This window comes from Arvicanthis niloticus, chromosome 3 (genome assembly GCF_011762505.2).
Source record: "Arvicanthis niloticus isolate mArvNil1 chromosome 3, mArvNil1.pat.X, whole genome shotgun sequence".
NCBI lineage: Eukaryota > Metazoa > Chordata > Mammalia > Rodentia > Muridae > Arvicanthis > Arvicanthis niloticus.
The window spans coordinates 86,946,101-86,972,115 of record NC_047660.1 but is presented as its reverse complement, the minus strand read 5'-3'; the positions used below and the strand labels follow the sequence as shown (position 1 = coordinate 86,972,115).

Here is a 26,015-nt window from a genome sequence, read left to right as displayed (position 1 = left end):
AGGAACTCTGCTGAAAAGAGATGTGGAGAAGGGGGAAGCCTTCCAATTTACACAGGGAAAGAGAAGTGTAGGTGCTGAAGCCTGTGACTGGTCCAGCCCTAACCCCACCTCTCACTGAAGGGCAAGCTCCAGCTCTAAGCTCCAGGCCTTCAAGTTCAGGCCTGCACACCCACTGCTGAGGAGGACTTCAGGGCACTGGGCTACCATAGAAGGGGCCAGAGGTGCACTCTGAACACAGATTCCTCCCTTCCTCACACATGGCCTCCTTGGATGTCCACCTCGGCCTGTCACTAGAGATCTTCAGCTCTGCTGCCTTTCTCCATGCCAATCCAGGATGCTGGCAGTGTCTTCTTTCCTGTCTACCAGTGTGCTTGCTCCTCTGGCCTTAGCACAGGGATCTAGCCACAGAGGACAGGGGAAGCCTTCACTATAGATGTGGTTCGAAGGTAAGGCAAGGACACACAGCCCTGACTGGGACAGTATCCAGTCTCCCCTGGGTCCACTCAGACTACTAGTGATAGGTTATTATCCTACAGCCAGCCCTTCCAGAGACCCAGACCAGAAGGCAGTCCTTCATCCTGTAACTTGGCTCAGCAGGTCCAGAGTGCCCACGGGGAAGAGGTAGGGAAAACAAAAACAACAAAACAAAACAAACAAACATACAAACAAAAAAACCACACAATGCCAACGGCTGGGGGTGTATTTCCAGGGGTTCATTTCTCCAATACCCCACCATGACCCATTTGCTGGGTGTGGTCAAGGATCTCTTTTAGGGTACACAACACGTAGCAAGAGAAAGGTATTAGTTTAAAATGAAGAGAAGGGCTTAATAAGCAACTGAGGTTGAGAAACACTGCATCAGGCAAGAAGAAGGAAGCTGCTGGGCTCTGGAAGCCTCTGGAGCCTTCTACTCACCCGAGAGAGAGGCCAAGCGTGGCATTTCTTGAGGGCAAAGAACTGGGACAGTTTTGTTCCTCTCTTTGCTACCATTGTCCCTGAGCCACATGTGGGAAGCTGCTGCTTGCTCTAGGGTCTTGACAGCTAAACCACTAGGAAGAAGCAATGGAAACAGTCTGAGTAGCCAGAGGGATCCCAGAAAGGGAGGTAGCTGTGACCATTTCTAGCTCCCTCTGCCTTGGTCCACAATCCTGCGGCTACAATTCTGCCTGTGGATGAAGGGCTCTCCATGTGTTCTTCTGTCTGGCTAGCTTCTTCCCTCTTTCTTTCTCAAGGTGGCAGCACTAGCCACAGGGAGTCGCTTCCTCCTCTCTAAGACTCTTTGGCTTCTCTCTAGACTCTGGAAGCGATCCAACGGGTGTTTCTGTCATAGTCCTGCCTAGAGATCAGACAGCGAACCTGGAATGGCTTTAGATACCAGAACCTGATAGACTGTTCTCGTTGTAACTCTTCTGCCTTGGTTCTAGGCCACAGGCCTCTGCTTACAGTCCTGCAGCTGCCGCTTCTCCAGCACCCTCTGCCCATACCAGCTACAGCGAGGGTCCAGCTGCCCCTGCACCCAAGCCTCGGGTTGTAACCACTGCCAGCATCCGGCCTTCTGTCTATCAGCCAGGTGAGAGCTGGGGGTTGGGGGTTGAGGGCTCAAAAGGTCATCTGCTTCAGGCCAAGACACCAGGAGTGAAAGGAGGCTTAGCCTTGCCTCCCCTGGTTGTAGGGCAGAATCCTATTGAGTCCTGGAGCCTGTATTTGACCTTGGATGACATGTAGGCTGTACCAGGCAGGGATGGAGCTATCTAGCTTAGGAAACAGATAGTCATAGCTGGATATTTCCAGACCAAGTTGAGAGAAAAGAGGACTGGGGGTGCAGGGAGAAAAAAAAAAAGCTGTTCCTCTAAGAATCTGGCCTCAAACTGTAGGACAAGAAACTATAACAAAAATGCCCCAGGCTTTAGGCCAGCTTACTGTGTCACTTTGTCCTTTTGAGCAAGCTGCTCAACCAGTCTAGTATGTGGCCTTTTCAGGTGACAAGGCATAACTAGGGCACATGCGACATAGCAGTAGAGTGTACTCAAGGCAGAGCTTACTTACTGGTTGAGGTTCCGTCTCTGTGGCCCCTGCCCATCAGTGCCTAAAGTTCTCATACAGGGATGAGAGGCAGCTTTATGTTTCCTGATTCTCTAGGCAGTTTTCTCAGAGCCCAAGGTAGTTCTCAGGCTGGTGCAGCCCACTTTCCATTGTGCCGAGAATCTAAGGGCTCTCTAGCAGGTATTTTTCCAGGTTAAAGGAAGGTCCTTGACATTCAAGCCCTGAGTCCACTCATAGTTTTTCTTCCTGTTGGGTCCTGACCCTGAACTTTAGGAGGACAGGGCTATGGCAGATTTTCTCCTTTGTATGCACCCGACTTGAACTTGTCATGAGGATACATTCAACAAAGGTGTAGAAAATAAAGAAATGGGCTAGAGGTGTTAACTTGGTGGTAGAGTGTGTACCTAGCATGAGTGAGGCCTCTGGGTTCAATCCCTAACATCACACACACACACACACATACACACACACACACACACACACACACACACACACACACACACAGAGGAAGGAGAGGAACACTTCATAGAGTAACTGGGAAAAGCCAGGAGCTTACATTCTGTACTCTGGCAGCTGTGCACACACAGGGAATGAGCCTTAAGTATTCCTATAATGATCCCTTGGTATCCGTTCCATAGGTTGATAAAATAGAATTTTAGATATGCATATACTTTCCAATTAAACATTATGCCATATATATATATATATATATATATATATATGTTGTCATCTTGAATTTATAGAAAACAACAATTTTTCATTTACTGTTATAATACAAATGTTTTCCTTCACTCAAAATTACTATAGGCGATATGGTCTCTCTCTATATAATTTGTTTTGCTTTTGAGACGGGGTCTCTCTATGTGGTCCTGGCTGTCCGGGAACTCCATATGTAGATCAGGCTCTGCCTCCCCAATACTGGAATTAAAAGCATGTGCTGCTATGCTTCGCTTTACACATAAAATCTTAATAGACTTTCTGTGTGTTTGTTTGTTGGCTCAGGTAGACCAGGCTGAGTGTTGATCTTTCTGCCTGGACCTCCCAAGTACTGGGATTGTAGACATGTGCCACCACACCCAGTTTTTAATAGACTTTTTAAAGAGTAGTTTTTAGTCCACAGCAAAATTGAATGAAAGGTGTCATTTCCCAAATATTCTATGACCTCACCCCATGCACGTACGGGTGCACGTGTGTGTGCACACACACACAAACACACATACCCCTTTTCCAATGCACACACCATTCGTGGTAAAGTGAAGAAGGGAATAAGTTACAGACATGTTTAGGGAAAAGAGATGGGTTATTTTAAGGGAGAAGGAAGAGAGAGGGCTTGTGTCCTACAAGTATGAACAGGCCAAGTAGTCTTGGGATTAAGAAGAGTGTGAAGTCTAGCCTCCGAAGTATATCCTGATAAGGCATTGGTGAGACCCTAAGAAGCTTTTTCTCTTGGGGCCTTCCTTACTTGGGGACACTGAGTAGGGCAGAGGCGACAGAATCAGTCCCCTCCTTTATAAAGCTCTCTGACAGCAGAACTAAGTATGGATAGGACACATTTTATATGTGTGGGCCACTCAGCCTGCCATAAGGAATAGGCAAACTACCTCATCTCTCAGTCCTGAATTTTCTCATTTGAGTAAGACAGGATTTCTATAACCTCATGTTCTGCAGATAAAAAAATATTTGTAGTTTAATGCCATCTCTAGCACTTCTGAGCCAAGGAAAGGAAGTTCTGAAGTCAGAGCTCCACAGGCTGAAGTGGCATTTTGGAAGGGGATCGGTATAAATCTCCTATGAAGGAGACAGACCGATCGCTCCAGTGCAGACAGGAAACACGGGAAGAAGTTTGCAGGAGCGGAGTAGTGTCAGGTGCAGGTGAAGACTTGGAGCTGCACAGCAGAGGCCCTTCCGGCACCTTCTTTGTCCTGCGGTCCGCACGCCCGCCAGGGGGCGGCCGGGCTCTCCAGCGGCTTCTCCTAGAGAGGCCGGGGCGGGCGAGACCGCAAGAGCCGAGGTTTCACCACCGTTCCCAGGCTGTGCAGACGTTAACTCATTCCTGCCTGGAGCAGAGGAGAGGCCTGCCCCCACCCTTCCTTCTCCCGGGAGGCCGAGTTGCCAACGGGCTCCGGGGGCGGCTGGAAGCCTGCCAGGCCAGCCGGGAGTACGGGCCCGCGCCCCACTCCTCTGCGGGACTGCGGGGACCTGGACGCCTCCGAGCAGGAGCAGCTCGCTCGCGGCCAGTCTCCGGCCGCAGCTTCCGGGGAGCGGAGGCAGGGCGTTCGCGCCGGCATCTTATCTCTGGCGCCTGGGCTGGGCATCCGCTCACCCAGAACACCTGGGGCCCGGGCTTACTTGGCCAGTGGGCGGAGGACACCGCGGTCCCCGGGATAGCCACGTCGGCCTGCGGGCCGGGCGGCGACCGGAGCGCTCTCTGACGACTTAGCCCGGGCCGGAGTGACTCAGATCACCTTGTTGTTTAATTACACAGTCCCGGGGCCGCCGAGTGCGATAGGAGCCCTTTGAATGTGCCAATTAGAGATGAAATATCACCTTCTAATTTGAACCGGCTTAATTCCGTCACGTAGAAATAGCAACAGCCCGAGGCTCGGAGATGGGGGATATCAAGTCTCTTATGGCATTCGGAGCGTAGAGGGGCGAAGCAGACAGGAACTGAGAGAAGGGACCGTGCTCCCGGCATCCCCTCCCCCTCCTCCTTCCCCTCCCCAGGGATCTGCCCGGGCGAACGGCTCCAAAGAGAAAGTCTTCCTTCTGTATGTAGCCCCTGCGGGTAGCAGGTAGGAACCTGGTCCTGGATTCCAGCCTTCCTCCCTGGGGCCTTGAGTTGGGGTTTGGAAAAACGAAGGCGGTTCAAGGAAGCCTCGCACGTAAGGAAGAGAATGTCCGCCCTAAGCAGGAGGGAGTGGTTGGAGAGGGAGGCAGCAAGGTGGGCGAGGGCGGGGTTTACTTAGAAGGTGCGTGCAGGAGCCTGTTTCTGCATTCGGAGTGGTTTAGAGGGATCTGGAGCCGATTGGGGTGCGTTTCAGGCCGGAAGCTTGCAAGCTGGCTGACCTCGAGCGGCCACTTAAGTTCTCCGAGTTGTCTGTAAAGTTGACTCGCAAGTACTCTGCCTCCTTGTATGCTATTACACAAACTCCTGTGCAACAGTATGAAAGCCAACAGCTCTTGGCAGCCACTGTTTCAAAGAGGGCAACCGTCTGAGAGGCAGACATTTTTACATTTTTAGAAAGTAAAACGAAGGCGGGTGAAATTGATTTAAATACATTTTCATTTAGCTCAGCATATGAAAATTTCAGAGGTTTTTGGTTTTTTTTTTCGACTCAAGGTTTCTCAACTTGTTCTGGTAGATCAGGTTGGCCTTGAACTCAAGAGATCCACCTGCTTCTGCCTTTCAAGAGCTGGGATTAAAGGTGTGCAACACCACACCCTACTTTCCCCTCCCCCCCCCCCCCAATAATCTATTTTATTGTACGTACATTGGTGTTTTGCCTTTACATGAGGGTGTCATCAGCTGGAATTGGAGTTACAGACAGTTGTGAACTGCCATGTGGGTGTTGGGAATTGAGCCTGAATTCTCCAGAAGAGCAGTTAATGCTCTTAACCACTGAGCCAACTCTCCAGAGTCATCTTTCCAGCTTTCCATGCCCCCTTTGTGTGTGTGTGTGTGTGTGTGTGTGTGTGTGTGTGTACTAGAGAGCAGGTGCCTACACAAGCCAGAAGGTGTGGAATCCCTTGAAGCTTAAGTTTAAGGCAATTATAGGCCATGAGAGATGAGTGTTGGGAACCCAATTCCAGTCTTCTACTAGTACATGCTCTTAACCACTGGGATGTCTTTCCAGACACAGCTCAGTATATTAAAAATGGTTCAGAGCTGGACACTATTCAGATGCATGTTAGCTATTTGAGAAGCTGAGAAAGAAGGTCACTTGAGGCTAGCTGGGTAACATGCAGAGACTGGGCTCAACAAAAAAACCAACCAACCAACAAACAAGGGGCCAAAGAGGCAGACCAGTGGTTAAGAGCACTAGCTACTCTTCCATAGGACCCACAACAAACTATAACTTCAGTCCCAGAGAAGCCAGCACTTTCTTTTGGCTTCCCTAGGTATGAGGCATGCAAGTGGTTCACAGACACACATGCAGGCAAACATCAGCACACATTAAATTTAAAAATAAACAGTTTTGCCCGAGTGGTGGTGGTGCACGCCTTTAATCCCAGCACTTGGGAGGCAGAGACAGGCAGATTTCTGAGTTTGAGGACAGCCTGGTCTACAGAGTGAGTTCCAGGACAGCCAGGGCAACACAGAGAAACCCTGGCTCAAAAAACCAAAAAAAAAAAAAAAAAAAAAAAAAAAAACAAACCAACCAAAAAAACCCCCCCAAAAAAACAGTTTTACATACAATCAATATAATTATTACTGAGATAATTTATATTCTTTTATTAAGTCTTCAGATTTTTACACTTAATAGCACATCTCAATTTAGACTAACCATATATATTTCAGGTGCTTAGCACATAAAGCCATGTCTTGAACATCACATGGCTTTCGTTCCTAATTTCTTTTAGATCTAGGTGTGGAGGCACATGCCTGTAAACCAGCAGTCAAGAGGCGGAGATACCAGGATCTCTGAATTGTTGAGGCCAGCCTGGAATACGTAGTGAGTTCCAGGCCAATCTGGGCTACATGTCAAAAACCAAACAGCTTGGCTGGGTATGATGGTGGTTGCTTGCTTTTAATCTCATCATTTGAGAGGCAAAGGCAAGCAGATCTCTGAGTTCCAGAATAGCATGGTCAACAGAGTGAGTTCCAGGACAGCTAGGGCTATACAGAGAAACTCTGCTTTAAAAAAAAAAAAATGCATAATCACTTTTAGCAGAGGATTGTGGTTTACAACACAAGAAGGAAACAAAGGATAGAAGAAGAAATGAGATGAAAAGCGAAGAGAAAGGAAGACAAAGCGCACAAAGACTTATACAGAACCCTAATGCTTACAACAGAGATGAAGCTTCTCTGGAGCTCTGTGGGTCACCTCTCCCCACTCTCCTTCTCTAACAGTATCCCTAAAGTCACCTTGTCCCTAGCATGTTGAAACTCTCTGGACAGTAGGAAGCCATGTAAAACTGTTGAGGTGGGTTGGGTGACAACACCTTTGAGTTTGGGACTTACAACTTTACACATGCCACATGTGTGTGCCGTGTCCCTCCTGTGGGTTCCCACCACGCCCAGTGAGGTAGGCAGGACATCATTCATTCTATCACCAGAAAAATAGGTTCAATTCCTGGTAATGTGATTTCAGAGAATCACAGCTCCCTGCCCACTGCCATCCTACAGGAAACCTGCTCAGGGCTTTAGGCCTGGAGATGAACTTGATAGTGCATTCCATCCTGGGAATCCAGATGTGCATTCTCCTGCACTCCTCCGCCCCACTATATAAGCACTCACATTTCTTAGTCCTAATAATTCCCTAATTCTTATAATCTCAATACCATTTTGAGAGAGAGAAACAGGCCCAGAGAGGGCTGAATGAATTACTCAAGCAAGGATACAGGGTTAGGAAGTTGTAGAGTGAAACCAGGGCTCTCCTGAGGGAGGGATGCTAGGGGTGGAGCCCAAAGTCTCAAAAAGGTAAGTATTCTAACTGCTGAATTCCAAGCCTCAAACTAGAGTTTTTGATAAGGGTGCTTCTTTCCAGAGTGTGGGGTCTCCTCTAAGTGTTACAACGGACTTCTTGATGAGGTTATACACCAGTGGAAATCGGATCTGTGTTCTTTATAAAGGCAGCTCTCTCTAGGGAGGTTTAGACTCTTGCTCTGCTGTATCTTCTGAGGACTCAGGCCCTCGAGTGTAAAAGGGGATAATGCAGAGGCTGACTCAGATGACCTGCTGTGTGCCTCACCCATACTGTAAGTGGGAGGAAGATTCTAGCTAGAGAATCTGCCTTTGGGAGTTAGTCTCACTCCCAGGATGGCTCTAGGGCAGGGCTGTGGAAGGCTTTACACCTTTATACTCTGTCATCATAGGCATATCCCTGGCCTTCCTCTAGCAAAGGGGGCCCTGCACTTCCCAGTTCTGAAGTTTTTGTTGGCCGGGAATAAAAGGCACCAAGTTGAATAACCCAGGATGGCTCAGGGCACCAGACAGGAGAAAGAGACCAGATAGGGCCATGGTCTGAGTCCATTTGTGATCCAGAGAGATCTGCTTCCATCGAGGCTTAGCTTGGATGTGGGCAGGGGGGCTATCATGATACTCTCCCTAGTGAAAAGAATAGACTGGGAACAGAGGTGACACTTCTAGAGCCATCTTTGCTATAGGCAGAGAACTGGCTAGACCATGTTCTCAGGATACACAGCTAGATGTATTGAGTTGTTTCTATAGTGGGGGCCAGAAAAATCTTGGCTTCTGAGAGCCCTGGTAGAGAGTGTTTTGTGCTAGCAACTACAATGCCCCTTCTGTATGATGAACTGTTTCTCTACTCTCTGTGAAGGCAAGAAGTGCAGTACATTCTTTTCACTAATGTTAACCTCTGGGGTACCATGTACACTCTCAGTTTGCACCAAGGTGATGTAGAAGAGCAAGAGGCGCTGGCAGGGGCAGTCAGAGACCAAATGGGCAGCTATCCCTGGGTAGCATGGTGCTAGCCCCTCTACCTAGGCTCACTGAGTGGCTAAGATCGGTGGGTACCTATCAAATCCAGATAGAATTTCAACCCTGCACAAATTAAGTCAAGCTGTTTTTCGAGACAGTGGTTGTAGCTAAACATGAAACATGAACCTAAGCTTTCTGGACATCTGCTCCATCGTGAAGATTAGACTTGTTACACGTACAGCAAACACTTACTGATTGTGATGACTGGGAGTCAGATCACCAGCTAGGGTACCACTGAAACCATCCTCCAGTCCATGCTGAGTTGACCTGTTTATACCCACTTCCTGTCCCAGACACTTCTACTCTTGCTCCCACCTTCTACAGGACCAGGGCAGCCAAGGCCTCACAGAACCCCACCCTAAACAGCTTCAATATTTATAGCTCCATTCCTTTCTGGGGCCTTTGCAAGCTCTCCAGGTCTCTGCTGTCACCCTTGTTTATCAGGGCTTTTTCTGAGAATTGAAATCTGGTTCACCAAGAAGTTCCGGCAAGTGGGTCTGTACCTTAGTGATAGTGCATTTGCTTAGCATACTTGAGTCTCAGTAAATAGAGCAGACTCTACTTATAACACAAGCACACACTTATACGCAAACACCTCTCCTTTAATCATTGAAGTTATACTGTCCCAATGTTACGCTCATCTTGTATGGTTCTCTGGCTGGGGTGAGAGATGAGGGAGAACAAATTCCTAACACACATTCTTTGGGTGTTTTTGGCTTGCAGTTCCTGCATCTTCCTACAGCCCATCTCCAGGAGCCAATTACAGTTCGACTCCCTATACCCCATCACCAGCTCCTGCTTATACCCCCTCTCCTGCTCCCACCTATACCCCCTCTCCTGCTCCCACCTATACCCCCTCACCCGCTCCCACATACTCCCCTTCCCCTGCACCAGCTTACACCCCCTCACCTGCCCCAAACTATACCCCTACACCATCAGCTGCCTACAGTGGGGGCCCTTCAGAATCTGCCAGCCGCCCACCCTGGGTGACCGATGACAGCTTCTCTCAGAAGTTTGCTCCTGGAAAGAGTACCACCTCTGTCAGCAAGCAGACCCTGCCCAGGGGGGCTCCAGCCTACAACCCAACAGGCCCACAAGTGACTCCTCTTGCCAGGGGCACCTTCCAGAGAGCTGAGCGCTTCCCAGCTAGCAGCCGGACTCCCCTCTGTGGGCACTGTAACAATGTCATCAGGTACAGGCTTTGGTATATAGGTGGGGTGGCACATAGGAGGGCAGATATAGGCAAAAGGCCAGCCACACAGGACAACCTCAAAGAGACTCACCTCTATGAGCTTTCGCTTCCATACCTGTATGACACTCTCATCCCTGGGGACTTGGAAGGATTCCATGAGGTAAGCGGGGTGAAGCTCCCAGCTTGGTGTCTGGTGCCAGGAGCTCCCCCTTGGGCTAAGGCTGGGTTCTGGGAATCTTCAGCTGTATTGTCAGTAGGTTTATTGAGCACATTGCAAGCTGTGTGCACTGTGCTGGTTTGACCCAACTTTTCTTTAGAGTTTCTTCTGGATCTTTTCACAGACAGTGCCCTGCCTCTTAGAGCTCTGATTGACACTTCACTGAAATTCCAGCAAGTCATTTCACTTAGAAGTCAGGGCTCTCAGACAGCGCTCATTAAATTCAGTATGTCTGTATATATGTATGGTTTATGCTTCCATATGTGAGAAACATACTCTTTAAAAACAAGCAGAAGCCAGGTGTGGTGATCGAAGCACTTGGGGTTCAGCAGCAGGGAGATCTCTGTAAATTCAAAGCCAAGCTGTTCTAAAGTTTGTTCCAGGCCAGCCAGGGCTAGACAGTGAGATCCTGTCTCAAAAACAAAAGCAAAATGAGCAGAGAAGAACTAGAAAACATAGCGGAAAAATTAGAACATTTTCTGACGGTGCCAGTGTTCGGAATCTGAAACTGGACCAAGTTTCTATCCTGTGTCTACCTCTTCCTGGCCCTATGACCTCGAGTGAGTGAGCTTCTCAGCCTTGCTGGGACTTGGCTGTCTTTACTGATTATCAGATATCATAATATTCCTCCTTCAAGGCATTGCTATGGGGATTAAATATATTGACAAATGTAAACTATTTTTTTAAATGTATTTATTTTTATTTTGAGTGCATTGGTGTTTTGTCTGCATGTATGTCTGTGAAGGTGTCAGATCATGTAGTTACAGACAGTTGTAAGCTGACATGTGGATGCTAGGAATTGAACCCAAGTCCTCTAGGAAGAACAGTCAGTGCTTTTACCCGTGAAGCTATCTCTCCAGTACCTGTAAAACTCTTCTTGAGGGGGTGTCTAGCACAGTGGTTTAATAAAGGTTAGGCCCATAACCATTGCTCTCACGATAAACTGAACTCTGTGATGTGTTTATCACATCCTCTGTGGTAGATGTTTGGATTACTTCCAGGTTCTGTTTATTGGATGTCTCACTCTGTAGCCCTGGCTGGACTGGAACTTACTATGTAGAGCAGGCTAGCCTTGAACTCCTAGAGATCTGCCTGCCAAGTGCTGGCATATACCACCATGCCCTGTTTTCCAGTTCTGTTTATTTTAACTGATGTAACAATACATGTCTTTTGCTTGGGGGGCTTTCTCAGAATTACATGCTATTTCATTAGAACAACCCTCAGAGTGAGCATTACTAGGTAAACATATGGATGTTGCTGGGGTTCTTAAAATATCTAGTTCTAATTTGGGGGGCTCATTTTAATGTTGTTTTCTGCCATGCCAGGGGCCCTTTTCTGGTGGCCATGGGCCGCTCTTGGCACCCAGAAGAGTTCAATTGTGCCTACTGCAAGAACTCCCTTGCAGATGTGTGCTTTGTGGAGGAGCAGAACAATGTTTACTGTGAACGGTGTTACGAGCAGTTTTTTGCCCCGATCTGTGCCAAGTGTAACACCAAAATCATGGGGGTAAGTGAGCAGTAGCCCTCTCCTTTGACCTTTGTCTTTTCTTCAGGGGGACTGACTACCTCTCTTCCTCTTTGGGGTCCCGTTAGAAACTCAACAAATTGCTGATCACAGCAAAAGCAACTCCATTTCCATTCCAGAATCCAATCAGTTTACCACTCACTACCAAGCCAGGAAAACTAATTAACTTGGGCAAGGAATGATAAACACACACACACACACACACACACACACACACACACACACACACACCAGCTTCAAATGGTGCTGGGGCTCTGCAGAGCAAGTTCTTGCCTCATAGCCTGCCCTCAGGGCTCATCTGCCTGTGGCCCTGAGTCTCCCTCTTCTACCTTCCCTGTCTTCCTCAGCACCTGCTTTGTGAGCCCTCCTGCCCTGTTCCCTAGGTTACTTGGGCAGCAGCCAGGCCTGGTGCGGAAGTCAAGCCTAGCTCCCTTCCCTTGGGAAATTTTCTGTCCTGAACTCGGCATTTTTCCTCCAGGAAGTGATGCACGCCCTGCGACAGACATGGCATACCACTTGCTTCGTCTGCGCGGCCTGCAAGAAGCCCTTTGGGAACAGCCTCTTCCACATGGAGGATGGAGAGCCATACTGTGAGAAAGGTAGGCCTGTGGGATTTGGTACACATAGGATGCAGTGTGACAACGTGCTGGAAGGCCCTGTGTCCATGTCCCATCCAGGTTGACAGGCAGGTATAAAAAACTAACTCCTGATTGCATCCACTCACACCTTACTGCGAGGGGGAAGAAGGTCTCATGGGTTTTGTTTCATGTGCCAGGAATCAAACCCAGAGCCTCACACAAGCTCCTGGCTTTCTTTTTAATGGCTAAATCCTGCCATTATACATTACCTGAACTATTTCTCTTTTTCATTTGGTTTCAGCTTTGGGGGGAAAGAAGTCAGAGTTACAATGTATTCTATAGACCAGTCCCTGTTTGTTTCTAATATTGAGTCACACATTGGTTGGCAAACTGCTTGAGAAACCTTTCAAGTTATGTTGACCTGCGACTAGTCTGAAGAGGGCCACCTCTAGCCTTCATCCTAGATTCTATTTCCAGTCCCACCCGGAGACAGTTTTGTAACCCTAAGTAAAGCTGATGAACGTTTATCTCCAGACTGTAAACACCTGCCTTATAGGGTGGCTGTGAGGATGGGAGCTGGGAGGGGCCGAGGCATGGAATGGTGAGCGCCCCTTTCACTCTGTCCTGTGGAGCTTGCTGGGCTCCCTCCACAGCTCTCCAATCCCTCTGCACGTCAGAGTGTAATATGTTATTGTAACGTGTGGGGAATTGTATGTAAGTTCAGGGGATACAGACGTCCTGGATGGCTGGCTTCTAGTCCCACCCTCCTTCCTTCAGAGCTGGCTTCTTTCAGGAAGAATTTTGAGGCAGGGTCCAATAAGGTGAACACAGACTTGAAGGCTGAGACAGCCGGCACCAGAATATCAGATGGAAAACAAGGGGGCTGATTACGGACAATAGTGGCTCTGCAGTGGGCGGAGCTGCAGTGGGCAGAGCGGGTGCATTGATTGAGAACTGAAAAAGAAACATAATAGACATTGAAGTCAGATAGGAAAAATCATTCCAGTTCCTCCATGGAAAGAAGCAAGCCAAAACCTTTGCTTCCTAACTGAATTTTAAAAGAAACGTTTTTGGCCCTTTACATGGGAGAACTCGTTTTCCAGCTCCAGAGTAAGCAGGTATCACCCAGTGCCTCGGCTTCTGTTGCTGTAAAGAGGAAATGATAGCACATCTCTCTCCCTTTATGACCGACAGTCAGCGTCACACCATTGATTCTGTACTTGGCTTTGACTTATTCAACATGGTTTATACTGTAGTGAAGACACATAACATGAAATTTACCACCTTGCTCACTTTAAGTACATAATTTTGAATGTGTAAGCGCAATTATTGACGGCAGTCTCACTTTGTAGAGTAAATGAGAAAAATGTCACTGTTTAAAAATACTATTAGTCAGATCTGTGCTATCATTCTTTTGTTGTTGTTGTTGTTTTTGGTTATTTTTGAGACCTTTTTTTTTTTTTTAATGTAACCCTGGCGGGCCTATGGAACATGCTCTGTAGACCAGGCTGGCCTTGAACTCAGAAGTTCAGCCTGCCTCTGCTGGGATTAAAGGAATGTGCCATCACTGCCAGTCTATGCTATCCATTTTAAAAGCAGAGCCTCCAGATCACACAAAACCAAGTTTCAAGTAGTAAATCAATTAGTAAGCAAGACTTCCAGAAGAAGACTCAAGCTGCCTTAAGAACGAGCTTGTGAAAGAACATGGGAAGGAATTGCTAATTAAGACAGATAGGTGAACCGTTTCTTTGTTTTCTGTTCCTCTTTTATCCACAAAACATATGTTGAATGTGTAATCTATATCAGTTTCGGTGAGGCCTCTGACCTTAGAAACCTTAAGCAGGGGCCAGTAAAATGGCTCAGTGGATAAAGGGGCTTTCGGCGAAAGCGTGGTGGCTTTCATGACTCTGACTCCTGGAAGCCGCATGAGAAAGAAGGAGAGAGCCAACCCCACATAGTTGTCCTCTAGCCTGCATATGTACTCCCTGGCACAAATCATACACACCAATAATAGTAACAATAAACTTCAAAAAATCTTGAACTGGAGACATGGCTCAGTGGTTAAGAAGACTGGCTGCTCTTCCAGAGGTCTGGGTTCAGTTCCCAGCACCTACATGACAGCACACAACTGTCTATGGGATCCAATTGCCCTCTTTTGATGTACAGATATACCTGCAAACAGAACATCAATATGTTTTACCTGCATGCTGTCTGTATGAGGCTATCAGAAGCCTTGGAGCTGGAGTTACAGATATGTGTGAGCTAACATGTGGGTGCTGGGGATTGAACCCAGGTTCTCTAGAAGAGTAACAGCTGAACTATCTTTCCAGCACCCCAAAATATATATTTTTTTAAAAAAAAAGAAATTTAAGTCATTAACATGGCGTGTACTGGCATGGCCATTCAGGAATGATGGATGGATGATAGATAGATAGATCGTCTCTCTCCTTTATCCATTTATGAAATATTCTAAAATAAGAGCCAACAGTTAATATTCATGACAAATGCTTCCTACATTTCTTAGTCTGGTCCATAGTGACAATTCCATGAGTTTGGTGCTGTACTGATCTGCATTACATAGATGGGAAGGTTGCAGCCCTGAGCGGCTGCCCCAGGTTTCAGGAATTCCTTAATAGACATGGACTTTGAACTAGCTTTTTCTTTCTTCAGACTCCATGTTTATAAGCTTGATGGCACACTACCTCTCAGTATGTGGTCTAAGACAGTGAATAGATACACTGTTCACAGAGATGAACAGGCCACAGGAAGAGGCCAGGTGTGGTAGAGCTGTGGAGAGACAAGTACGTTTGGGGAACTGGGGAATGCAGGGAGGAGTGAAGTTTTCAAAGGGATGTGGACCTTTCTAGAGAACTTCTACAGTAGTATGGCAGAATTGTGCTACCACTCTGAGAAAGGCGCTCAGGACTGGAGGCCTCAAGTGTGGGACTCTTGTGTCATTGAACCTTGATTACCTCATCCACAAAACAAGACAAAAATTTAAAAAATAAAATAATGCTAAGTCAGTCTGTGAGAGACATTGTGAAAATAGATTGATTCACTTCTGGATACCTTTATTCTTATTGATACATCTGTTTACACAAATATGGTAATTCACTGAATTATTGATTTATACCTGTGTTGAGTATTGGCCACTGACTAAGCGTCATGTTGGAAGACATAGCAAAGCAAAGCATGGTTCTTAATGTTGAGGTTCTTGTGAGGACATCGTCTGTCTTGGTCAATCTGGTTCTAGTGTAAACACATGTCTGGAGCAGAGTGATTTATAATGGACAGAAATGTATTTGGCTCATGCTTCTGAAGGCTGGGAAATCCAAGGTCAAGAGGTTACATCTGTTAAAGGCCTTCTTACATCATGCTGTGTGGAAGATGAAGGGGCAAAAGAGAAAGAAAATGGGTTACAAGAGACCAGGCTCATTGGTATAAGAACCCTACTTCTCCTGAATAAATTCCCTTAATAATAACATTAATTTGCCCAAAAACCCTAAATGTCTCCCATTAGGCTCTGCCTCCCAAACATCGCTGCAAGGGGGAGGCTTCTCACATGGAAACTCTGGGGGACCGTTCACATCACAGCACCATTCTTATGAAAGTAATCAGTAGACTTGGAAGCATTATAAGTAGAATTTTGTAGCATTGTCTCCCTTGTTAGGGGGAGGAGAAGGACAGATCCCTATAGAGTAGCTCAAATACTGTTTATGGTAGTAAAATTTTGTTGCCAATGTGAGTGCCCAATGACAGGAGGATGGTCAAGCAAACGCCATTCTAGAATGACGAAAAAGTCTTAGAGATAGACTATAGAGATGACTTAGTGGTTAAGAACACATACAGTTCTTACAGAGAACCCAAGTTCACTTCCCGGCACCCAAGTCAGACAGCTCACGATTGTCTGTAACTCTAGTTCCAGGGGCCCCAACCTCATGGTCTCCATGTGTGTGTATAATACTCCCACACTCATACACATAGTTAGCAATAAAAAAATAAAACTTAAAAAAAACTTGAAAGAGTCTGAGCCTAGAGAGATACCTCAGCAGTTAAGAGCACATACTAGCTGGTTAGTGGTGGTAGGTGACTGTGGCACACCCCTTTAATCTTAGCATTTGGGAGACAGAAGCAGGAGGATCTCTGAGTTTCATGACAGCCTGGTCTATAGAAGGAGTTCCAGGACAGCCAAGGCTACACAGAGAACCACTGTCTTGAAAACAAACAAACAAACAAACAAAAAGAGTGCATGCTCCTTAGAGCACCCAAGTTCTGTTCCCATCACCCACATGGTGAGCTTTAACAGCCTATAACCCCCTCACCAGGACACACACACACACACACACACACACACACACACACACACAGACACACACCTAAAAATAAAGTCTAAAAGAGAAAGAAAACCTTAAAGATTCTTAATCTTCCAAAATAAGCCTAGTGATTGGACACTGAAGAATATTTTTAAGTTTCCACTCGAGTATTGACCTCTTTTGAGCTATCAGAGAAGGCAGACCCAAAAGAAACAATTATCCTCAAGGATGTTCTTGACAATTCCAGAAAGAATTTACAAATCAAACTAGCACAAGACGGTAAGTGAGCCCAAGTCTGAGTCAACACACCATTAATACAAATTATCAGAAAAGCGAAAAGTGCAGTCAGTCATGTGAGTGGATGTTTTGTGAGATGACCAGGCCATGGCACCCAGTCCACTAATGTGGGCTGTCCTGGTCTTGGGTCTGTGTGGCTGACTGTTCTTTGCCTGTCTCATGCTGACTTTTATTTCAGACTACATTAACCTGTTCAGCACCAAGTGTCATGGATGTGATTTTCCTGTGGAAGCTGGTGACAAGTTTATCGAGGCCCTAGGCCACACCTGGCATGACACCTGCTTCATTTGTGCGGTATGTTTCTAGCCTGGAGTTCCAACTATTGGAGCAGGGGATAGAAGGGACAAAGTGCAGCCTAGCTGGCTACCTCTCGACACACAAGGATGCAATTGTGGCACCCTGGTGCCGTAATGGTTCCTGAAGTTTGCATATGCCATGTCTTGAGACATCACAGGTAAAGAAAGCTGTATTACCGATGATCATCTAGAGACCAAAAGTAGCTAAGTACCCCAGGAGAACCAGCATGTTGTCTTACCAACAATAGTGAGGGCAGCAAATGGTGGCTAAAAGAAGCAGGTGGCTTCCCAAGGTTATATGCTGCCTTGGTTTTGAAATGGAGTGAAGACTGTCCCGGGAACCCAGTACTCGGCTTATTGACCAGGTCTATGAAAGGCTGAGATAAGGTTTCTCTTATCCCTTTAGAAAGCAGGACTGAGTATCACTTTCCTTCCCTAAGTGGTTCTGTTCTTCATGTACAGCAGCCAGCAGATAAGCCTGAGATTAACTATTAACTGTGTGCAGTTAGCTGAAGCAGCAGAGTATCTTGCTAGGAGACTGACCTTCCCTTTAGAGGGCTTTCAGCTGAGGTGAGACTGTGAAACTGCTTACTATTATTCAGACTTGAGTTGGAAGCAGGAAATGTTCATCCCTAATAAATTCCCGTAATGTCAGGCTAACTGGCTTAATTTTATTTAGGAAAAATAAAAGAGCTATTGGCATTTTAAGAACCAGAGTTACTCGAGGTGAATTTGGGGTATATATGACATATTTATGCTGTTTAGGGGATGTAGCGAAGTTGGTAGACACGCATAAAGCCCTGGTTCAATCTCAAGCATCATATAAACCAACTGTGGTAACATACACATATAATCATTGGGAAATGGAGGCTGGAGAATTGGAAGTTCAAGGTTATCCTCAGTTATACAGTGAACTCAAGGCCAGCTTTGATATAGAAAGAGAGAGAGGGAGGGAGGGAGGGAGGGAGGGAGAGAGAGAGAGAGAGAGAGAGAGAGAGAGAGAGAGAGAGAGAGAGAGAGAGATCTGTGCTGTTTAAGCCCGGATAATGTTTTAGGGACTTAGGATGCAGGATACTCCTAGTCATCAGGTTTACTGCCATGTTTTGAGTTCTACACTTAACTCTTTCCCCTACTATTTGTGAGGTGCCTTCTGTTCACTGTGTATTAGTTTCCTAGGGTATTATAATAATAGTATCATCATAATAGCACATCTCTCACAGTTCAGCAGGACAGAAATAAAAAATCAAAGGGCTTATAGACAGCCACACTCTCTAGTCCTTAGCTAATTACAGTGTTCTAGTCATTGCTTCCACTGTTACATTAACTGTTGTGTGTTGGGGGGGGGGGTCAGGGTCTCTAGTTAAGTCTGGATGACGTTGAACTTCCTTTTGTTTTGTTTTCACAGGGTCTCACTATGTAGCCCTGGCTGTCCTGGAACTCACTATGTAGACCAGACTGACCTCGAACTCATAGAGATCTGCCTGCCTCTGCCTCCCAAGTGCTGGTATCATAGGCACTCACCATTATGCTTGGTGACATTGACCTTCTGATCTTCCTGTCTCCACCTTCCAAGTCATGTTTGTTATTTCCATATGGTTTCTCCTCTGTGTATGTATATGCATCTGCCTCTGCAGCCATCTCCTCTCTTACAAGGCTACAAGTCATATTGGAGCAAAAGCTACCTTCCTCCTGTATAATTTCACACCCCCTCCTCCTATCTAAACAGGGTTTGTCTGTGTAGCCCTGGCTGTCCTGAAACTCACTCTGTAGACCAGGCTGGCCTTGAACTCAGAAATCCACCTGCCTCTGCCATCCAGGTATTGGGATTATGATTCAAATCCTTACCACTTTTAACATTCTTTGAACAAATTCTTCAGTTGCTTTTAAAACATCTTTAAATATATCAAGACTTCTCCAAAATATTGACAGTGTGTAACTAGCTGCCTTTAGGATGGCCTCCTGCATAGCTGGGGCTCAGCCAGGCTGAGCATAGATAGAGCTTTAACTCTTCATTTCAAGCCTCAGCTTGCTTGACACTGATTACAACTCTGGATGCCCAGTGTCTAGAAGGATCCAAGAGACCTGGAGGAGGTCCAGGAAAAGGCATAGAGGCTGAAGAGACAGAGGGTGTGCTACTTGGAGAGGGAGTCAGGGCATCGGTCATCTAGGGACCAATCCCTTGAGTCTGCTGTGCTGAATTCACAGAAGTTCTAGAACAGAAGCAGAAGGAAGTAAGGTTTGGGGCAGAACAAAGTTCCAGAGAAGTAAGACAAGTGAGAGGCCCATAGCAATGCCTAGCTGATTCGTCAAGAGAAACTGGGCAGGGGTCCTGTCCCTTGGAAAGTGACAGGGAGATTGTTGGATCTGCCTCTTGAACCAGCACCATGAGGTTATCACGGCTCTATGGAGACAGTGAAGTAGAACATTGTTCTAAAGTTTGAGAAGAAATCTTTAGGTGGAAAACTTTGGGCCTATCTCTGCCTTCTCTCCCTCTCTCCCTCCCTTCCTTTCTTAGGGTAAGGATTGACCCAGAGCTCTGTATGTGTTAGACAAGTGACATGCCATTTACTAAATCCATAAATCATATATTCCTCCTCCTTCTTCTATCTTCTTCTCCTCTTCCTCTTTCTCAAGGTTCTTCTTTCTATTTCCAAATTCTTTCCTTTTTTTGTTAGCCCAGGCTAGCCTCTTGAGTTCTGGGAATGATAGCATCCATTACCAAGCCTGGCTCTAAATCACTTTGTTTTTGTCTGCAAAAACGTCTCACTACATAGCTTTCCCTGAACTTGATGTAATCTTCCTGCCTCAGCCTCCCAAGAGATAGGATTTCAAGTTCATGCCACAATGCCCAGCTTCCAAATCATTTTAAATGAGTATATGTTTTTATATAATGTTTTTAACCTGCATGCACAATAATAATAATAATACAATATAAAAACAATAACAACAAACCAAACAGCCAACCAAACCAAACATAAGAAAGTTTCAAACTAGCTGTTTTATGGTTGTATTGTTTCTTCTTCAGTTAAATCATAGGGTATAGCACATTCTTATTATTTTTTTTTTTTGAGACAAAATCTCACGTAGATCAGGCTAGTCTCTTGAACTCAGTATTTAACCAAGGATAACATGGGGACTTGTAATGGCCCCCAGAAGCCAATAAACTGAAGTAAACTAAAAAACTACTGAACTTATAATCCTCCAGCCCCTACCTCCCAAGAAAGGGCTGGAACTGTAGGTGTGCACTATCCAGGCTCCTGGTTACACACACACACACACACACACACACACACACACACACACAATGTGTATAATTCTTACCATTTTAAGTTATTTTAGGGTAGGGTGGATGTGTGTGTGTGCATGTGTGTGCATGTGTATGCAGGCATGTGAATACAAGTATCTGCAGAGGCAAAACACCTTGAGCTGTTGTTATAGGTGGTTATGTCTGCCTGAAGTGGGAGCTAGGAACTGAACTTCAGTTCTCTGCAAGACAAGGATCTTAACTGATGAGCCATCTCTCCCCCATTTCTTTCTTTTTTAAACTTTATTATTGTGAAAGTATATTTTTAAAAATTCAACTTTATTAGTATTGTTTTAAGTATATGTGCATGCATAATAAGTGTCAGTGAGTGTAGTATATGTGTATGAATGATGTGTGGCAGTGAGTGTAGTATATGTGTATGAATGATGTGTGTGGGTGTAGGACATGTGTATGAATGATGTGTGTCAGTGAGTGTAGGACATCTAGGATGTGGCATGAGTGTGGAGGTCAGAGGAAAACTTTCTGGACTCAGTTCTCTCCTTCTATCTTTAAATGGGTTCTAGGGATTGGACTCAGGTGACCAGGCTGTACAGCCAGTGCTTTTGCCTGCTGAGTATCTCACTGGCCCTCATAGACATTCCTTAGAGGAATTCAGCTTGCCAAATATTCCTGGAATTTGGGGAGTAAGAGTATCCCAAAGCAAGTTTCCATCCACTGTTATGGAATCTAGACTGTTGACAGAAAAAAAATGAGCTAAAAGTTATGAGCAATTTGGGAGTGCAGTAAGTCAGCAGTCTCTCAAATCCAAAGTGTGAGAGGGCGGAGGTGTGTGTGGAAGAGTCAGGCTAAAAGGCTAAGTAAGATCAGGGTGAGCTTCCAACACACGGGCCTTCAGGAGACAACCAACCTCCAAATCATAACACCTGGTTCAGCATTGCTGTATCTACCTGGGATGTTTCCAGGTAACTTTTCAGCATATTAGCCTCCGTGGACCTCGACACCCATGTAATACAAATATAACTTCCCCAATTGGGCCATCATGAAGCCCCTTTCCAACCTTTGTTTGAATGGGCCTCAAGCTCAACTCAGAGCAAAATGTTTTCTACCCAGAAAAGTTTGAGAATTCATCTTAGTTATTTTTCTGTTGCTGTGATAAAATACTCGGATAAAGCAACTTAACAGAGAAAAGGTTTTATTTTAGGTCATGATACAGCCTATCTCGAAGGGACTTCAAGGCAGTAGGTGGTGGGAGCAGCTGGTCACAGTCAGAAGAGAGTGATAAGTGCATCTGCTCCAAGATACCACCGTCCATGCCTAGGGAATGATTTCACAGTTAAGAAGAATCTTCCCACACTAATTAATGTAATTAAGACAGCCTCTCACAGGTGATTCTAGATTCTGTCACACTGACAACAGGCTTATTCTGAGGCCAGTGTCTAGCTGTTGCGTCCAATTCTGCTCCCCAATAAGGATGACTCAGTGGAATGGGACCCATCTCTGCCAGAATGACTTCCAAGCCAACTCTTACATGTTAGCATTTTGCCCCCCTGGGGTCTAGTTCACATACTGGAAACCCAACCCCTCAGACATTTCAGAGGGTTACCTCTGGGCAAAGCCAAGAGCACAGAACCATTTCAAGTAAACACAGCCTACTTTGCTCAGGTGTTCAGGAACAAAAGCATGGAACTGGGTTCTTACAGCCCTGGACATAATTCCCAGCTCTATGGTTTACTAGGTCTGTGAGTTAGGTAAAAATATCTGAACTCTCTGAGTCCCAGTTTTTGAATTGTGAAATGGAGAGAAGGCAGATCTACCCCCATGAAGTTTTTGTGAGAATTAAATGAGCCACAGTGACCCCAGCAAGGATTAATTAGCTCCCTTCTTTCCAGAACGTCTTCAGCTTCAGACAATACTCGATATCTTTATCATGGAGACATATAACTTTATATACACACATACATACATACATATGTACGTGTGTGTGTGCGTGTTTTCTGAATGCACTTTTCTATGTTTGACTGGTCTTTATCCCTATGATAGCATCCCATTGCAATTTTTATCACAAAAATGTATACGATTATCTTCCTTCTGAAAGAAATTGTATTAATATGTTCTTAGTAGTACATGAATAGGCCTCATTCCCTTTGGACACTTTGGAATTTGTTTTTGATTGGGTAATTTTTTTCTTTACTTTTTTGGCTGCCCTCATGAAATGTTAAAGGTAACAAGATATTGAGGGTTTTATCTTATCTAGTTTGTTGTGTTCGTAGGGATGCTATCTCTGAGAGATCTTTTCTCTTTCCTCTTAAATTATTTAATGAATACAATCTTTAATGCTTTCTTAGTTTGCTAATAGTATTTCCCTTAAATGTTAATCCATTCTGTGGGCGTTGGCTTGTTAACTAATACTGGTTCTATATATATTTTGAATAGTGCTATAACCTTGCATGACTTAGGGATTAACCTAACTCTGGCAACAGGGAATGAAGAAACAATGGATATATACGTGTATATGTGTACAGAAAAGCTGGGATAGAGTGGGCCATGCTCTCTGATGGACAGGCACCAGCAGCAGTTTATTTTATACATATGAATCCAAGAAGCCAGGTTATTATATACAGCTAAACAAAGAGGCAGGTTTAGCCAATATCTATAGGGAAGCAGTCTCAGATTGTACATATCCAGATGGAAGCTGTGGTCCACATTTCCCACACATGGTTAGTTAGGGTTTCTATTGCTGTGAAGAGATAGCATGACCATAGCAACTCTGTTCTGGTTTTTTTTTTTTTTTTTTTTTTTTTTTTTTTATACAGGGTTTTTTTGTGTAGCCCTGGCTGTCCTGAAATTCACTCTGTAGACCAGGTTGGCCTCAAACTCAAAAATCTACCTGCCTTTGCCTCCCAAGTGCTGGGATTAAAGGCGTGTGCCACCACATAGCATCATAGCAACTCTTATAAAGGAAAACATTTATTGGGGCTGGCTTACAGGTTCAGAGGTTTAGTCCATTATCATCATGGCAGGAATCGTGGCGACATGCAGACAGACATGGTGCTGGAGAGATAGCTGAGAGTTCTATATCTGGATCATCAGGCAGCAGGAAGAGAGAGTGACATTGGGCCTGGCTTGATCATCTGAAACGTCAAAGACCACCCTCAGTGACACACTTCCTCCAACAAGGCCACACCTCCTAATAGTGCCACTCCTTACAGTGGCCTCTATCAAGGCCATTTTCATTCAAACAACTATAATCTGCACACAGACCAGGGGACTCATTGCCTTTTCCCTGAGCCTGACCAGGGGACATCTTTGCTATTCCTATGGGTCTGAGGCATTGAGGTCCTTTCCTTGCCTGTGCCCATGTCAACAACACATTTAATTAGGACATATATCACAGCATAGCATGAATTAGACATCTTTATTACATATATTCTCTATTCCACTAGATTTAATTCATTTTGAATTGCACTCCATGCTTTTTGAAAGCCTTTTATTTTGGTATTTATTTATATGTTTATAGACAAATTCTCAGTAGCTTGGTTGCCCTTGAACTTTTAACTCTCCTCCTAATGCCTCACCAGCATTAGGATTAGAGGCATGCCCATCAAACCTGGTTTATGTGGCTCTAGAAATCAAAATCAGGACTTTATGCATGATGTCCATGCAACTGGCTATATCCTCAACCCCCTGGACGTCTTCATGCTATATGGTTCAACCTACATATTTGGTTCAGTCATTCAACTTTGAAACAGAGGGGATAAAAAACAGGCTGATTCTTCTCCTGGTTAAGTGCCACAGAGCATTTTTCTAAAAGCGTGACTCTGTTTTCCCTCCCAGGTTTGCCACGTGAATCTGGAGGGGCAGCCGTTCTACTCTAAGAAAGACAAACCTCTGTGCAAGAAGCATGCGCACGCCATCAACGTGTAGGAGCCCCGAGTGGTTAGTGCAGGCCAAGCCCAGGTTGCTCCTGCTACTGATGACAAAGGAGTCAAAGAAGCTGATGTTTCTTCTGAGGGAAAAAGGGGCGAGAGGAAATGATTGAGCCCTTTTGAAGTATAACTTTCGTCTTTTCTTGTACACACAGATTGTGTATTATTGTAGTTCAGACTAGAAGCCAAAAGAAGATTTCTAAACCCAGCTAGTAATTAATCCACAGCCGGAATCGGACTTTAGATTTTTGGGGAAATGACTCCAAGAAATCAACAGTGAAAAACAAAACAAAACCCAATGTTCAAAAATCATAGACTCCCTGGCCATGTCTGTCGCCAGTGTGGGGACAGAGTTCTGGGCAGTTAAGGAGAATTCAAAGCATGCATCAGAGTTCTGGAGAGATCTTTGGCAGGCACAATGATATGCCAAACAGTATTTGCTGTGTGGATATTTTTAGAGCCGGCACTAAGAGCTCCTTAGCTAAGACCCATTGGGCTTTCCTCACCAAAAAAGGAAGAGTTGCTCCATCAGCATCACAGAGCTACTACCTCTGCACATCAGACTTCAGATGTTGAACGAACTTGAAACTTGTAAGGGGAGCCCAGACATATGAAGCAATGGCGGGGCCATCACTGGGCAAATGAAAAGGCTCCAGAGAGGTCTTTGGTTCATGCCACGGACAGTCGAGAAAAGATGCGCTTTCTCTGCATCTGCTCCTGTTTCGATCTGAAACATCTAAAGTTCCTGGAAGGCTTTGCTCCTTTTCAGATTGTTAAGGGAAAGTGAAATTGGGTTTCTCCAGTTTGCTTTACAAAACCAGAAGAGGTTTGAAAAAGACTGTGGGTCGGGTTTAGCCTTTGTTTTGCTTGAAGGGGGTCCTGAGCATGAGTGTTCTATGCATGTATTTCACCCTTACCCACAACGGCTCACATACATCTTCCTCAGCCCCACCCTCAAACAGGTTCAGTAGGGAAAACAAAAAAAGAGTGTCCAACAAGGGATGGTAGAACAGGCTCCCGGGCGCACTTGCGCACATGCACATGGGGAGAGGACGTTCTGCTAACCTCAAGAAGAATGCATGGGCTGCAGGACCTCCCACCTCCAGGGCTGCTCCGTCCTCCTTACCTGTTCCTTTAAGTGGAACACACCAAGTATATAATCATGCTGACTGTTGCAAGGAGGAAAGGGTGCATTTGCCATTTGGGCCAATATTTTGAACATAGTCAAATAGATTTAGAAGATTTATTAAAATAGGCCTGGCCTTCAGACTCTTTTACAATGCAGGTGACTCTTACATATATGTGGAGTTATGTAAGCTTGGTAAAGCTATTTAGAAGTAAAGAAAGTGGCTTCCTTTCTGGGTTTTGAGATGATACGGTCGCCTTTCTTTCTAGGAAGCACTGTTAGGATGAATGTTCATTGAAAAAGGCATTGAAGCAGGTTGTGTGTATGTGTGTGTGTGTGTTTCTCACTGGAGCACAGTATGCAGGCACTCTACCAACCCACTGCCCCTCTCTCCTTCATCCTGTTTTGGATTTTTCGCTTTGCATGTTTGAAATCCTTCATAGGAATGCATTCAAACTCTTCTTCTTTTGAGAGCTAAGGCTTCCAAGAGACTGCCATCCTACTTGAGGGTCTGTCCTCCCTGGAAGACTCTGAATTAGTTAGACATTGTGTAGTTGGAAGTCCATGGTTAGTTTGG

General features: G+C 45.5%; 1 protein-coding gene across 6 annotated transcripts in view; it reads left to right on the top strand.

The window, feature by feature from the left end:
• The window catches only part of Ldb3 (LIM domain binding 3), a 60,439-nt gene extending 34,713 nt beyond the window's left edge, over positions 1-25,726 (top strand). For all 6 annotated transcript variants that reach the window (XM_034497260.2, XM_034497257.2, XM_034497259.2 and 3 more), the window contains 6 exons: positions 1,425-1,570; positions 9,428-9,896; positions 11,439-11,619; positions 12,116-12,236; positions 17,004-17,119; positions 24,221-25,726. In XM_034497260.2, the coding sequence (XP_034353151.1) occupies positions 1,425-1,570; positions 9,428-9,896; positions 11,439-11,619; positions 12,116-12,236; positions 17,004-17,119; positions 24,221-24,310 (1,123 nt within the window). In that variant the 3' untranslated portion in view covers positions 24,311-25,726. The remainder of the gene's footprint in view (positions 1-1,424; positions 1,571-9,427; positions 9,897-11,438; positions 11,620-12,115; positions 12,237-17,003; positions 17,120-24,220) is intronic.
• Positions 25,727-26,015: the final 289 nt, after the last annotated feature.